The sequence below is a fragment of the Malaclemys terrapin genome, chromosome 19, assembly GCF_027887155.1.
Source record: "Malaclemys terrapin pileata isolate rMalTer1 chromosome 19, rMalTer1.hap1, whole genome shotgun sequence".
In the NCBI taxonomy this organism is placed as follows: domain Eukaryota; kingdom Metazoa; phylum Chordata; order Testudines; family Emydidae; genus Malaclemys; species Malaclemys terrapin.
In genome coordinates this window covers 1,261,785-1,276,933 of record NC_071523.1, presented here as the reverse complement: position 1 = coordinate 1,276,933, position 15,149 = coordinate 1,261,785, and the positions used below count along the sequence as shown (strand labels likewise).

Below are 15,149 nucleotides of genomic sequence, written 5' to 3'. Positions count from 1 at the left end.
GGATCCTGACACAAGGAAGAAAGGAGAGCAGCAGAATACGGACCCTGGACTTCAGAAAAGCAGACTTTGACTCCCTCAGGGAACAGATGGGCAGGATCCCCTGGGAGAATAACATGAAGGGCAAAGGGGTCCAGGAGAGCTGGCTGTATTTTAAAGAATCCTTATTGCGGTTGCAGGAACAAACCATCCCGATGTGTAGAAAGAATAGTAAATATGGCAGGCGACCAGCTTGGCTAAACAGTGAAATCCTTGCTGATCTTAAACGCAAAAAAGAAGCTTACAAGAAGTGGAAGATTGGACAAATGACCAGGGAGGAGTATAAAAATATTGCTCAGGCATGCAGGAGTGAAATCAGGAAGGCCAAATCACACTTGGAGTTGCAGTTAGCAAGAGATGTTAAGAGTAACAAGAAGGGTTTCTTCAGGTATGTTAGCAACAAGAAGAAAACCAAGGAAAGTATGGGCCCCTTACTGAATGAGGGAGGCAACCTAGTGACCGAGGATGTGGAAAAAGCTAATGTACTCAATGATTTTTTTGCCTCTGTCTTCACGCACAAGGTCAGCTCCCAGATTGCTGCACTGGGCAGTACAGCATGGGGAGAAGGTGACCAGCCCTCTGTGGAGAAAGAAGCGGTTCGGGACGATTTAGAAAAACTGGACGTGCACAAGTCCATGGGGCCAGATGCGCTGCATCCGAGGGTGCTAAAGGAGTTGGTGGGTGAGATTGCAGAGCCATTAGCCATTATTTTTGAAAACTCATGGCGATCGGGGGAGGTCCCAGATGACTGGAAAAAGGCTAATGTAGTGCCCATCTTTAAAAAAGGGAAGAAGGAGGATCCGGGGAACTACAGACTGGTCAGCCTCACCTCAGTCCCTGGAAAAATCATGGAGCAGGTCCTCAAGGAATCAATTATGAAACATTTAGAGGAGAGGAAAGTGATCAGGAACAGTCAGCATGGATTCACCAAGGGGAAGTCGTGCCTGACTAACCTAATTGCCTTCTATGATGAGATAACTGGCTCTGTGGATGAGGGGAAAGCAGTGGATGTGTTATTTCTTGACTTTAGCAAAGCTTTTGATACGGTCTCCCACAGTATTCTTGCCGCCAAGTTAAAGAAGTATGGGCTGGATGAATGGACTGTAAGGTGGATAGAAAGCTGGCTAGATCGTCGGGCTCAACGGGTAGTGATCAATGGCTCCATGTCTCGTTGGCAGCCGGTTTCAAGCGGAGTGCCCCAAGGGTCGGTCCTGGGGCCCGTTTTGTTTAATATCTTTATTAATGATCTGGAGGATGGTGTGGACTGCACTCTCAGCAAGTTTGCAGATGACACTAACCTAGGAGGCGTGGTAGATACACTAGAGGGTAGGGATCGGATACAGAGGGACCTAGACAAATTCGAGGATTGGGCCAAAAAAAACCTGATGAGGTTCAACAAGGACAAGTGCAGAGTCCTGCACTTAGGACGGAAGAATCCCCTGCACTGCTACAGACTAGGGACCGAATGGCTAGGTAGCAGTTCTGCAGAAAAGGACCTGGGGGTCACAGTGGACGAGAAGCTGGATATGAGTCAATAGTGTGCTCTTGTTGCCAAGAAAGCTAACGGCATTTTGGGCTGTATAAGTAGGGGCATTGCCAGCAGATCGAGGAACGTGATCGTTCCCCTTTATTCGACATTGATGAGGCCTCATCTGGAATACTGTGTCCAGTTTTGGGCCCCACACTACAAGAAAGATGTGGAAAAATTGGAAAGAGTCCAACGGAGGGCAACAAAAAGGATTAGGGGTTTGGAGCACATGACTTATGAGGAGAGGCTGAGGGAACTGGGATTGTTTAGTCTCCAGAAGAGAAGAATGAGGGGGGATTTGATAGCAGCCTTCAACTACCTGAAGGGGGGTTCCAAAGAGGATGGAGCTCGGCTGTTCTCAGTGGTGGCAGATGACAGAACAAGGAGCAATGGTCTCAAGTTGCAGTGGGGGAGGTCCAGGTTGGATATTAGGAAAAACTATTTCACTAGGAGGGTGGTGAAACACTGGAATGCGTTACCTAGGGAGGTGGTGGAGTCTCTTTCCTTGGAGGTTTTTAAGTCCTGGCTTGACAAAGCCCTGGCTGGGATGATTTAGTTGGGAATTGGTCCTGCTTTGAGCAGGGGGTTGGACTAGATGACCTCTTGAGGTCCCTTCCAACCTTGATATTCTATTCTATGAGTTGTAGACGGGGTTGCAAGTGCTGGATTCAGTGCTGGCAGTGGTTCTGGTGCTGGTTGCTCTGCCCGTTCCGGTTCTGGGACTGGCTTTGGCTGGGTCTCTGGGACTGAATCCACTACAGCTGTTGTAGTCATTGGCAGGGGATCCGGTTTTACCACCTTAGTTTCGGGTTCTGGTAACACAGACTGGGCCCAGGTAGAAGGCTCAGGAACAGGGATAGGTGTGAAGGCTTGCTTAGCCTGGCTGCGGGTGACCATTCCCACCCTCTTGGCTAGCTTCACATGGTTGGCCAAGTCTTCCCCCAGCAGCATGGGGATGGGATAATCATCATAGACTGCAAAAGACCACATTCCTGACCAGCCCTTGTATTGGACAGGCAACTTGGCTGTAGGCAGGTTTAAAGAGTTTGACATGAAGAGTTGAATCGTCACTTCGGCCTCTGGGTTGATGAATTTGGGGTCCACTAATGATTGGTGGATAGCTGACACCTGTGCTCCAGTGTCCCTTCCCACCCACACTCACAGTTTCCCTTCGCTCTGAGGGTACCTGGAAGGCATCTGGGCCTGGGGAACTTTGGTGTGATTCTGGTGTAATGAACAGCAATTTGTTGGGGTTCTTGGGGCAGTTGGCCTTCACATGACCCAGCTTAGTACATTTAAAACATTGCCCAGCTGACTGGTCATTGGTTGCTGGAGACTGGTGTGGTGGGACAATAAGGGGTTTGGGGTTTTCCTTGGGATGTAGGTGGGGCCTTGGGCTGCCCCCGGTGGTAGGGTGTTGTTTTGGGTTGTCCCTTCTGGTATCTGCTCCAACTGCTACTAGCTTTTTTCTTTTCTGCCACCTCCACCCATTTGGTTCCAATCTTCCCCGTCTCGATTACAGTTTTGGGCTTCCCATCTAGAATGTACCTTTCTATTTCCTCAGGAACACCTTCTAAGAACTGCTCCATTTGCATTAGTAAAGACAGATCTTCCAGAGATTTAACACTTCCTCCTGATACCCAGGTATCCCAATTTTTTACAATGTGGTAGGCGTGTCGGGAAAATGCCACGTCTGGTTTCCACCTTAGGGCTTTGAACCGCCAACAGGCATGCTTGGGTGTTAGCCCCATTCTAATTCTGGCCTTTTTAAAAAAAAGTTCATAGCTGTTCATGTGTTCCTTAGGCATTTCAGCTGCCACCTCTGCTAAGGGTCCACTGAGCTGCGGCCTCAGCTCCACCACATACTGGTCTGTAGAGATGCTGTACCAAGGCAGGCCCTTTCGAAATTTTCTAAGAAGGCCTCTGTATCATCGCCTACCTTGTAGGTGAGGAATTTTTTGGAATGGGGAGCGGTACCTGGAGAAAGATTTGTTAGGGTTATCTGGTAGACCCACCTTAGCCCTTTCCAGATCTAAGCGCTTCAGCTCTAACTCTGAGTCCAAGCGTTTCACCTCCATTTCCATCTCCAAGCGTTTTGCCTGTTTCCTCTCCTCTGCTTCCAACTCCAAGCGCTTTAAGGCCATCTGTCTTTCATGTTCTTTCTGTCTCTCTCAGCTTCCAATCTGGCCAATTCTAGTTTCCTTTGGACCTCATTTCCATCATCCTAGCCTTCCTGCGCTTAGCCTAGCCTAATCCGAGAGCTAGAAAGAAACAAAAAAAAAAAACAGCTTGTGAATTCCCTTGCAGGAACTTAATTACTCTGCCCTCAGGCAGAGAAGAAAAAAAAGTCCAGCTGCTCTCAGCTTAAAAAAAAAAAAAAAGTGTCCTTTTTAAAAAAAAACCTCTTTGGTTTTCAAGCCCAAAATAAAAAAATTGTCCTTTTAATATCCTGAGGTCTGTGCTTCTGGTTCAAAATGAACCCACCGCACTGCCACCATATCAAGGTTCCCTCCCCACTCTAAACTCTGGGGTACAGATGTGGGGACCCGCATAAAAGACCCCCTACGCTTATTTCTACCAGCTTAGGTTAAAACTTCCCCAAGGCACAATTCCTTTCCTTGTCCTTGGACAGTATTGCTGCCACCACCAAGTGATTTAGACAAAGATTCAGGAAAAGAACTACTTGGAGTTCCTATTTCCCCAAAATATCCCCCCAGACCTCTTCCCCCCCTTTCCTGGGGAGGCTTGAGAATAATATACCAACCAATTGCCTTTAATAAAAGTACAGACCAGACCCTTTATTTTTAGGACACTAAAAATCAATCAGGTTCTTAAAAGAAGAACTTTATTATAAAGAAGAAAGTAAAAGAAGCACCTCTGTAAAATCAGGATGGAAGGTAATTTTATAGGGTGATAAAAAGATTTAAAACACAGAGGATTTCCCTCTAGGCTCAACTTTAAAGTTACAGAAACAGGAATAAACATCCCTCTTAGCATAGGGAAAATTCACAAGCTAAAACAAAAGATAATCTTATGCATTTCCTTGCCTTTACTTACAATCTCTGTAAGTTTAGATGTATCATCTTAAGGTATGTTTTCAAGAGATGGGTTACCTGTTTGGTCTCTCTCTCTCTCTCTATCCAGAGGGAACCAACAGAGAGCACAAACAACCACCCCCCAATTTAAAAGTATCTTCTTGTCCCATTGGTCCTTCTGGTCAGGTGCCTACTAGGTTAATTGAACTGATTAACCCCCTTATAGGCAGTGATGAGCTCCCAAAATCCTAAGAACTGATTCCTTACCGGGTCCTCAGTGGCACTTCGGCAGCGGGGGGAGGTCTTCACTCGCTCCGGGTTTTCGGCAGCAGGTACTTCACCCAGAGCGAGTGAAGACACCCCCCCCCCACCCGCTGCCAACGTGCTGCTGAAGACCCAGTAGGGAACCGTGCGGTGAGTACAAGCCCCCACGTGCCTGTCTCCCCCACCACCACTCATCTGACCCCAATGCATGTCCTGCCCCCGACTGCCCCCCTCAGAACCCACAACCCATCAACCCCCTCCCCCGCTCCTTGTCCCCTGACCACTCCCTCCCGAGACCCCCTACCCTAACTGCCCCCCAGGACCCCACCCCCTACCCAACTTGCCCCGCTCCCTGTCCCCTGACTGCCCCAACCCCATCCACCACCACCCCGACAGACCCCCGGAACTCCCATGCCTACCCAACGCCCCCCGTTCCCCATTCCCCGTCCCCTGACCCCCCCCCCAGAGGCTCTGCCCCCTCCAACCGCTCCCTGCCCCTTATCCAACCCCTCCTCCCAACCCCGGCCTGCCCCCCTTACCATGCTGCTGTGTAAGGATGCTGCGTGGTCACTGGAGCTTGCAGCCCCACCCCCTTACCATGCCGCTCAAAGCGGCAGGAGCTGCAGAGCTTCCCAGAGCGCTTGCGCTGGCAGCGCGGTGCACTGGGGCTCTGCGGGGGAGAAGGGAAGTGGGAGAGGGGCTGGGGGAGCCTCCCCAGCTGGGAGCTCAGGCGGGCCTGGCAGATGGTTCCACGGGCCGGATGTGGCCGGCGGACCGGAGTTTGCTCACCCACCCGCCCCTTTAGGAACCGGTTCTACACTGGCTTCTAAATTTAACAACCGGTTCTTGCGAACCGGTGTGAACCGGCTCCAGCTCACCACTGCTTACAGGTAAAACGATTCTGTACCTCTGTACCTCTGGCCAGGAGGGATTTTGTGTTACTGCATACATAAAGGTTGTTACCCTTCCCTTTATATTTATGACAACAATCAATTGTCTTAGTTGATGTTAGCCATCAAGATTCCAAACCACCATTAATGGCCCACACTTTGCATAATTACAATGGGACCTCCAAGTTATATTTCATATTTCTAGTTTTGGATATCGGAATGATACATTTATACAAATAGGTTGAACACACTCAGTAGATTATAAGCTTTGCAATGATACCTTACAAGAGACCTTTTGCATGAAGCATATTCCAGTTATATTCACACTTATTAGCATATTTTCATAAAAGCATATGGAGTACAGCATCACAGGCTGGCCTGGTGGCCCAGCCATCTTTGCAGAGGGCTCAATGCTCCCCGTGACAGAGCTGCCTGCGAGTGGCCGGTGTGCTGAGTTTGCTGATCAGTTTTGCTGTCTGGGTTTCACCTGTGGGAGCTCCGGCTCCTGCCCACCTGGCCCAGGGGGCGCACCCAAGTTCCCAGCAATGCTGTGTCGCACAGGGCACAGACGGACTCGCCTGGCCCTGCTAACCTGGCCTGGATGGGTGGGGTAGAGAAGTGTGTCCAACTGCTCCCCAGGGACCTAAGGGGTATGTCAGCTCTCAGGGGAGCCTTAAATCTATAGAGGACAAGGGTGACTCTGGATCTGGCTCCCAGGCCTTGGCTTGCACTAAGCAGGTTGATGAGAGCTGCACTGTCTCCTGCATGCCCCCTGGCATGGGGACAGACCTAGCCAAGGAGGAGAGAGGGGACGTGACTGCAGACTAGCGGTGAGGTGCATAGTGTCTACCCCTGACTCTTGGGCACATCCGCAGCTCCCCATATTAGCCAGCAGGGAGCACTAATAAGCAGGACTCCCATTGTCTCCTCCTCCCCACGTCTGTCTCTCTCCCAGCCTGGCTGGCAAGCACCTGCCTGAGTCAGCCTCTTGCATGGCACTGGCACCCCACCGGTGCCTGCCTGTGGCACTCACCACAGTCCATGCTGAAGCACAGCATTGGAGCTGGGGCAGAGCCTGGCAGTGGGCCACACTGGCACCCATCTCACCCTGCTGCAGCAAAAGCTCCTCCAGGCAAATGCCCCTTCCTGAGGACTCAGCCATGGCACCTGCCTCCAGACAGGCCCTTCACGCACAGGAGGGGTGCTGAGCTGGCCTGCCCCAGCAGAAGGACTGCAGCCCCTTGGGCAGTGGGGTCACTCCTACACAGGGGCATCGGGGCACTGGGAAGTTATGGCTGCAGGGTTGAAAGGGACTGATGGAGTTGGGTGCCCAATGCCCAGGGGATCTCCACACCTTTGAAAACACCAGCCTAGGTGACTTGTTCAAGGTCACACAGGAAGGCAGAGTTGGGAATAGAACTCAGGAGTCCTGGCTGCTCTAGACCCTACTCCCTTCCAGTGCGGAGGGTGTCCTGGCTGCCAGTGCCGTTTTGAGCACTAGACACGAGCCCTTCCAGAGCCGAGAGTGGAACCCAGGAGTCCTGGTGCCGGTCCTTGCTCTCAGCGCTAGCCGCGTCGGCTTTTGGGTTCCTTTGTTTGGTGGGACAGGAGAGTGAAACATGTCCCAGGCTGTCCTGTGCATCCCCCCAAGGAAGTACAGGTGAACTGAAGTGTGCAGTTCTCCTTTCTGTTAGTTACAGCCCCAGGCCAGGAGCCGGATGTGCTGTCCGCCCCCAGCTCCTCTCTGCCCCGGTCCCAGCGCTGAGCCAGCCGCTGCCAGCCCACCCCAGCCCAACTGGGGGGTGTCAAGGAAATGCAGGTGCCCTAGGGCGGGGCTGGGAGGAGGAGCTGCTCAGATGGGGCCGGCATTGGGCCAGGAGCTTGGTACAAACTGGCAAACAGCACCGGGAAGCCTGCAACGGGGAGTGAGCCGCTTTACTGTGCCCCCCAGCTGGGCAATTGCCCCTCCAGTCTGCTCATGCTCTCTGTGCTGGGGGGGGGGGGAGCGTGTGGGGCCAACAGTACAGGGGCTGTTGGCCTCGGCTGTCCCCCACCCACTAGGAGTTCACTGTTCCCGAGGCGAGAAGTCAGTGTGTGGAGTTCCCTGCCACCTGGGCTCATAGGCCACATCCAGTGAGTGGGTCGTCCTACAGCCATTCACGTAGGCTGGCGGCTGGTTATCAATTCTCATGCCACAGGACAGCAGCTGGTTGCTGCAGGGGTCAGGCAGGAACCCCCAGTCCCACCATGCTACGTAAATTAGTGGGAAGGGGGCTTTTGCCTCCTTCTGGAGCATCAAGAGTTCTCCGTTGCTGGGGTCTGGCTCGTGGTCCAGGCCCACCCAGCACAGCCCATTCTCAAGGAGACAGGCCCAGCACATGCCGCCACATACTGCCGTTTGTCCGGGGGGAGCCGGTGTTGGGGGATGGGGTTTGTCTCAGGCTCCCACAACCCCTTCCTTGGTCCCTGGAGCGTGTCCCGATGTCTCTCCCCTCCAGCCTGCTGCAGCTCTGTGCTTGGGCCCAGGGATGGCCAGCGGCTGTGGGCTGGTGACCCTGAGCACAGTGCGGAAGCAGCGCAGGCAGCAAGTGATAGCGAATGAATTCCCTTCCAGCGCGTGATCCGCAGCCGCAGCCAGTCCATGGATGCCATGGGCCTCAGCAGCAAGAAGCAGAACACGGTGTCCACCAGCCACAGCGGCAGCTTCGGCCACAACAACCCAGACATGGCCAAAACAGCGGGCATAGTGAGTGTGACCGTCCCCGCATCCCTGCTGGGCCTGCTTCTGCTCTGAGCCCCGCCCCCTGCTCTGAGCCCCACCTGCCTGACCCCATCCTGCCCTGAGCCCCGCCTCCTGCTCTGAGCCCCGCCTGTCTGACCCCATCCTGCCCTGAGCCCCGCCCCCTGCTCTGAGCCCTGTCTGACCCCATCCTGCCCTGAGCCCCGCCCCCTGCTCTGAGCCCTGTCTGACCCCATCCTGCCCTGAGCCCCGCCCCCTGCTCTGAGCCCTATCTGACCCCATCCTGCCCTGAGCCCCGCCCCCTGCTCTGAGCCCCACCTCTCTGACCTCATCCTGTCCTGAGCCCCGCCTCCTGCCCTGAGCCCTATCTGACCCCATCCTGCCCTGAGCCCCGCCCCCTGCTCTGAGCCCCACCTCTCTGACCTCATCCTGTCCTGAGCCCCGCCTCCTGCCCTGAGCCCCGCCTATCTGACCCCATCCTGTCCTGAGCCCCGCCTCCTGCCCTGAGCCCCGCCTATCTGACCCCATCCTGCCCTGAGCCCCGCCTCCTGCTCTGAGTCCCACCTGTCTGACCCCATCCTGTCCTGAGCCCCGCCCCCTGCTCTGAGCCCCACCTCTCTGACCTCATCCTGTCCTGAGCCCCGCCTCCTGCCCTGAGCCCCGCCTATCTGACCCCATCCTGCCCTGAGCCCCGCCTCCTGCTCTGAGCCCAGCCCCCTGCTCTGAGCCCTGTCTGACCCCATCCTGCCCTGAGCCCCGTCCCCTGCTCTGAGCCCCACCTCTCTGACCTCACCCTGTCCTGAGCCCAGCCCCCTGCCCTGAGCCCCGTCCCCTGCTCTGAGCCCTATCTGTCTGACCCCATCCTGCCCTGAGCCCCGCCCCCTGCCCTGAGCCCCGCCCCCTGCTCTGAGCCCTATCTGTCTGACCCTATCCTGCCCTGAGCCCCGTCCCCTGCTCTGAGCCCCACAGCTTTAACTCCCCCATTGTGTGGCCAAGCCCGCCCGGGAGGCTGTGTGGTCCAGTAGTTAGCTTTGGGGAGCTTGGAGTCGGGATTCCCAGGTTCCTTGCCCAGCTCTGTCACTGACTGGCTCTGTGACGTGGGGTGAGTCATAGCCTCGCTCTGTGCCTCAGTTTCCCCACCTGTTCCAGGGAGAGAGTGGGGGCTGTGAGGCATAGTAATCGATGCCTGTGAAATGCATGGAGATCCTGGAGGGAAGGGGCTAGGGAAGGGCCAAGCACCGGTGTCAGTCCCCGCTGGGAGTGGGAAGAGGAAGCACTAGCTTCAGGGTGGGGTGAGTTCACCTAGTCCTCAGAACCAGCCCACTGCCAAGCTCTTAGGTGCTGGCGCCATCGTGTGGCCATGCCACTGCACTGCACTTCAGCTCAGTTTACAGCTCCCTGCCCCTGTACGCGGTTCCCCCCTTGTCCAGTGGTGGCCCTGGCTCTGCTCGGTGAGGGCGACAGCCAGGCAAGGTCTGAGGGATGCATAGGATGTGCCAGCTACTGTGCATGTTGGGTAAAGGAGGGCTTGTTTGCATTAAATGGCCATGTGCCCCCAAAGGAGGATTGAGGCCCCAAAGTTGGGCAGGGAAGGAGATGGGGCTACACTCGGTGGTGTTACCGCCCTGGAATGCTGGGCTCCATGGCTGTGCTGAGCGCGGCAAAGGCCAGTCCCCCACCATGGGCTCCTGCTCCTACGGAAAGCCATGGCCACGCCGCCGTTCCTGGCAGTAACAGCAGGAGCTGAGCCCCCGGTGCCCAGGGCTCAGATGGGGTTGGCTAGGCCTCAGGGGAGGAGAAGTGCCAGCAGTCTGGGGTTCTATCCCTAGCTTGGACACTGACTCGCGGTGTAGCCTTAGGCAAACCATGGCCTCCTCTGTGCCTCAGTTTCCCCAATTGTGAGAGATTGACCTGCCTGGGGTGGGGTGCAAGGAGGAGTTTGCTTTTGTCTGCAAAAGTTGCCCTGAGCTAGCCCCCTTCTCTTCTGTGTCATGCAGTCCTGCCCCCTTTCCCAGCTGCTCCCCACCCACCTTCATCTCTCCCCACTGTGCAAGCCCCACAACACCCCCTCAGGCCTTCCCATGAGAGCTGCCAACTCCAAATCAATCATCCAGCACCAGTAGCTGCTCAGTGGGGATCCCCACCACAGATACAGTATCTCCCCACATAGCCCACCATGACACCCAAATGCGCATCCAGCGACGGGCAACTACAAGGTGCTGTTAACAAGCCCTTTGTTACGATGGTCAAGCCATTTTTTTTGCATGACTCTCTTCTCTTTTTCTCCCCCCCCTCTTCTCCCCCTCCCCCTGCTCTGCTTCTCTCCTCTGCCCGCTTGCCAGTCATTGCTTGTCCCTGGAAAAGCGCCAAGTAGGTGCGGACGTCGAGGCAGCGCCATAGGGATAGGAACCATAGAAGAGGTTGATGTCTCTCTCTCTCTCTCTCTCTCTCTCCCTGCACCCCTTTCCTCTCTGGAGCCAGCGCTGTTCTTGCGATGGGGGAGCTGGGCCGCAGTGGGGACATTGGCTGGCTGGGCCTGGCTGCCATCCCAGCATGCAGGGCAGCCCGGCTGGGCCTCTGGTGCTGCGGGGTGGTGTTTCTCTGCAGCTAAGTTCGAGGGGTCGGGTAGGGAGAGAGGCGTGTCAGCCTCCCTGGTACCTGCTGCTTTCACCCCTGCCTAGGTATTGGCACCCAGAGCCCCTTGGTCCTGCTGCCTTCCTCCCCTTGCGATGTCCAGCCCTTGCAGCTGCCTCCCCGCCTCATAGCCCAGGGCCTTTCCTCTCCTCAGGCCCAGCAAAGTGGAGCGATTCCCCCTCCAGCCCTCTGCCCCAGGCATGGCCTCACTGCAGAGTGAACTCGCGTTCTCACCAGCCTTGCCCCTCCCACTCCCTCCGCACACGCCGGGCCGTGGCTGTAGCTGGGGCTGACCCGGCGGGTACAGACTACAGCTCGAGTGTGCGTCTCTCGTCAGTTGCTACAGTGACCACTCTGCAGTGAGGATGCAGCTAGCTGCCAGTGGTGCCAGTCTGCAGGGCCGGTGCAACCACTAGGCGAACTAGGCGGCCGCCTAGGGCGCCAAGTGGTTGGGGGCGCCAAAAAGCATGTTCAGGGCAGGCGGTGGAGTGGAGGTAAGCTGGGACAGGGGGGCGCGGAGAGGGCTGCCTGCAGCAAGTAATGGGGGGGGGGCGTGCAGGGGAACCGCTCCCCGCCCCAGCTCACCTCTGCTCCGCCTTCTCCCCTGAGCGCGCCGCCCCCTGCTCTAATTCTCCTCCCCTCCCAGGCTTGCTGCGCCAAACAGCTGATTGGCGCCGCAAGCCTGGGAGGCGGGAGAAGTGGAGCTGCGCCGGCGTGCTCAGGGGAGAAGGCGGAGCGGAGGTGAGCTGGGGCGAGGAGCTACCGCGGGAGGGCACCGCAGGGCGGAGGGGGGGAACTGCCACACGGGGGGCGCCTCAGGGCTGGGAGCTGCCGCAGGGGGGGCCTCTCCGGGCGGAGGGGGGGCGGGGAGCCGGCCTGGTCTGCTACCCTGGCTCCCAGCCGCGCCGCCGGCGAGTGCTGGGGGCGGGGGCGGTTCCTCCCTCCCCCCCTCCCTCCCCCCCCCCCAAGCCTGGGAGCCAGGGGAGCAGAGCAGGCTGGGGCCCCAGGCCTCTGTGGGGGACAGGGGGCTGGCTACTTCCTGCGGGAAGTGGAGTGACCCGGCCCCAGCCTGCTCCACTCCCCTGGCACGTCTGGGAGTCAGGGGAGCGGAGCAGGCTGGGGCCGGGTCGCTCCACTTCCCACATGAAGTGGCCAGCCCTCCTCCCGCTCTTCCCCCATGGAGGCCTGGGACCAGGCCCCCACCCCACCCCCCGTGGAGCCTGGGGCGGGGCCCCATACAGCCCCTCCGCAGAGGCCTGGGCCCCCTCTTTCCCCCATGGAGTCCTGGGGCCCCACACAGCCCCCCTGCAGGGGGGCTGCGTAGGGCACCAAAATAGCTAGGGACAGCCCTGGCTCCCCAGGCCGGATGGGGGGTGCAAGGTGGAAGTTTCGCCTAGGGTGCGAAATATCCTTGCACCGGCCCTGCCAGTCTGCCAGAGCTTCCCACCATACCAACTGTGCCCCGAAGGACAGATGAATTCTCCTGCTATCCATCGGGAAGGTGTTCACAGAGCAGCGCAGCCCAGCCCCCTGCAGCGCGACAAGCCCTGGGCTGGGCCAGCGTGGCCCTGGCAGGGGAGAGTTATGCCGCGGTGTGGCTGAGCTCACCGGAGCTGAGCTGACTCCATACAAGTCTCTGGACATAGATTGCTCGGGCTAAGCCCAGTGCAGACCGCCCCCTGCCCACTGAGAAGCCAGGAGGAGGCTAGTGCCTGCAGCCCAGCCCTGCCTGTTCCCATGTGGCCCCATGCCTTCCCTTCACCTTGGCCAGGGGCTAGCAAATGTTAATTCATTGACACGACTGGGTCCCCAGCTGGGCCAGCCCCTCTGCTTGTTGCACTCTGATCTGCATAACCGGGGTCAATCCAGACTGGCCCCTGGCCTGACCCCACTGCTCCCCGCCCCGTCCCCAGCCAGTGTCGCTGGTTCCAAGGAGAGATCCAGCTATGGACACAGCCGCCGTGCATGGCCCTGCCTGAGATGGCAGGCAGTGCAAGCCAGTGGTTAGTGCAAGGGGCATGGGAGTACAGACTCCTGTGTTCCTCTCCTGTCTGTCACATCCCCTTACTGTGCCTCAGTTTCCCCACCTCTACAAGGGGGGTGACGGTACCTTCCTCACAGGGCTTCAGTCCAGTCCGTGCAGTACTTGGCGATCCTCAGGTGAAAGGTGCCAGAGGTGGGTGCAGGGCTTTGCAAAGGGCCGTGACTGCTTCAAGCTGTGCTGGAGTGCCCCACAGGCATGGGTCACCTCTCCCCATGTCAGGATGCCCGGCTGAGAGGCCATGCTCCAGCCCCTCTGGCACGGTGCAGGCACCCCAGCAGTGCCCCTCCAATGCTGAGCATTCTCTGGTTGGACAGATGCTCACTCCCCCATAGCATCAGGCTCTCAGACCCCATCAGCTCTGCCCAGCCCCAATCTCTGCCCCATGGCTAGCAGCTGGCACCATGTAATGGGGCAGAGTCATCGCCGAATTCCTCCTCTCCACCCAGCCCCCTGGTGCTCTGATGGGGCTCCAGCTGGAGGAGGCCCTGAGCCCAATGCCCAGCATTGGTGGCACACAGGGCTCCCTAGTGGGAGATGTGTGTGAGCAGTAACCCATGGGACCCAGCTAAGCAGGGGACTCCGGTGCTCTGGCGAACGCTGTAGAGGGAGCAGCCCTCAGGATGGGGGCACCTGCCCATTGCTGGGTTGGCTCCAGCTCCAATTTGGTTTTGCCCTTGGTCCAAGTCCAACCCCCCCGGCCCCAGCGTGGGCCCCTGTGGAGGGGGGAAGGTGGCAGTGCCCCGCGGGGAGTCAGGGCTTCCCAGGACTGTCTGGCTGATGGGATCAAATCTTTTCCAGTCGCTGATTGTTCCTGGGAAGAGCCCGACACGGAAGAAATCTGGCCCCTTCAGCCCCCGGAGGAGCAGCGCCATCGGCATCGAGAACATCCAGGAGGTGCAGGAGAAAAGGTGGGTGAAGCCGTGGCAGGGGAGGAGCGGGGGCACCAAGACCTGCAAGAGAGAGCACCAGCTCCATTCACCCCCCCACCCCCAGGAAGAGACAGCTGGGGCCCGCCTGCCCTGCCCCAGCCCCATTGTGCTGCACCCGTGCCAATGGGAGGCAGCCTGCTGAGTGACAGGGCACAGCAGGGGCAAGGAGCAGAGCCCCAAGCAGTGATGGGGAGGAGGAGGGAGGGGCCACCCCAGTGAGCACAGAGAACCTCCCCCGTGGCACCTCACTACGCGGCTCCGTCTCTCCAAGGCTGCTCCCAGCAGATACGCCTGGCCCCTGGTTAGACTGCCAGGGGCGGGGCGGGCTGGGCATGTGCTCTCCCCATGAGGGCACCTTCCCGCAATTCACCCTGATTTCAGCCTGGCTTAGACCCCAAGGGAGTGGGGATGCTGCCAAGCAGCAGTAGCTCCCACACTGCCAGGCCCAGGCCAACCTGGCCACCCCGGGGTTTGCCCTGCACCACGGCTGGCACTGAGCTCAGGGGACACCAGGACAGGGACACCAGTCACCAATCCAGCCCTGCCATGCTATGAGCTGGAAAATCTTGGTGCCCCCGGGAGGCAGCTGGAGCTGAGAGCTGCCCAGCAGTGAGCATGGCTCCTCCTGCCCTGGTCCAAGCATGTCACTGGTGCCTCTCACAGGGAGAACCCAGCAGGCCCCCAGAAGACGCCTGACAGCGGCCACGTGTCCCAGGAGCCCAAGTCGGAGAACTCATCCAACCAGAGCTCTCCAGAGATGCCCACCACGAAGAACAAGTCAGTTCCTCCTTGGCCCAGGGCTGGGATTCCCAGGGAGCCACATGGGCTGTCAGCAGGGAGCAAGATACACGTGGGCAAAATCTACCAGAGCATTTCCCACGCGGAGGCGCTGGGCCGGGGGGCAGAGGGTCCTTTTCACTTGATCTGCACTCATTTGCTGTACTCTGAAAATGCCCATCAGAGGGTGGTCCAGCTCCAGCCCCGCCGCAGGGTGGGACCAGGGAAAGAGACTTGTCCAGGGGCAGCCAGTGAGGGGTCTGAGTTCCCTG

The 15,149-nt window shown here is 57.8% G+C and overlaps 1 protein-coding gene across 5 annotated transcripts in view; it reads left to right on the top strand.

Annotated features, from left to right (window-relative positions):
* The window catches only part of RAP1GAP (RAP1 GTPase activating protein), a 185,412-nt gene that overhangs the window by 146,261 nt on the left and 24,002 nt on the right, over positions 1-15,149 (top strand). For 4 of the 5 annotated variants that reach the window (XM_054009445.1, XM_054009444.1, XM_054009447.1 and 1 more), the window contains 4 exons: positions 8,368-8,499; positions 10,836-10,913; positions 13,970-14,079; positions 14,764-14,877. In XM_054009445.1, the coding sequence (XP_053865420.1) occupies positions 8,368-8,499; positions 10,836-10,913; positions 13,970-14,079; positions 14,764-14,877 (434 nt within the window). The remainder of the gene's footprint in view (positions 1-8,367; positions 8,500-10,835; positions 10,914-13,969; positions 14,080-14,763; positions 14,878-15,149) is intronic. The other variant, XM_054009446.1, reaches the window with a different exon arrangement.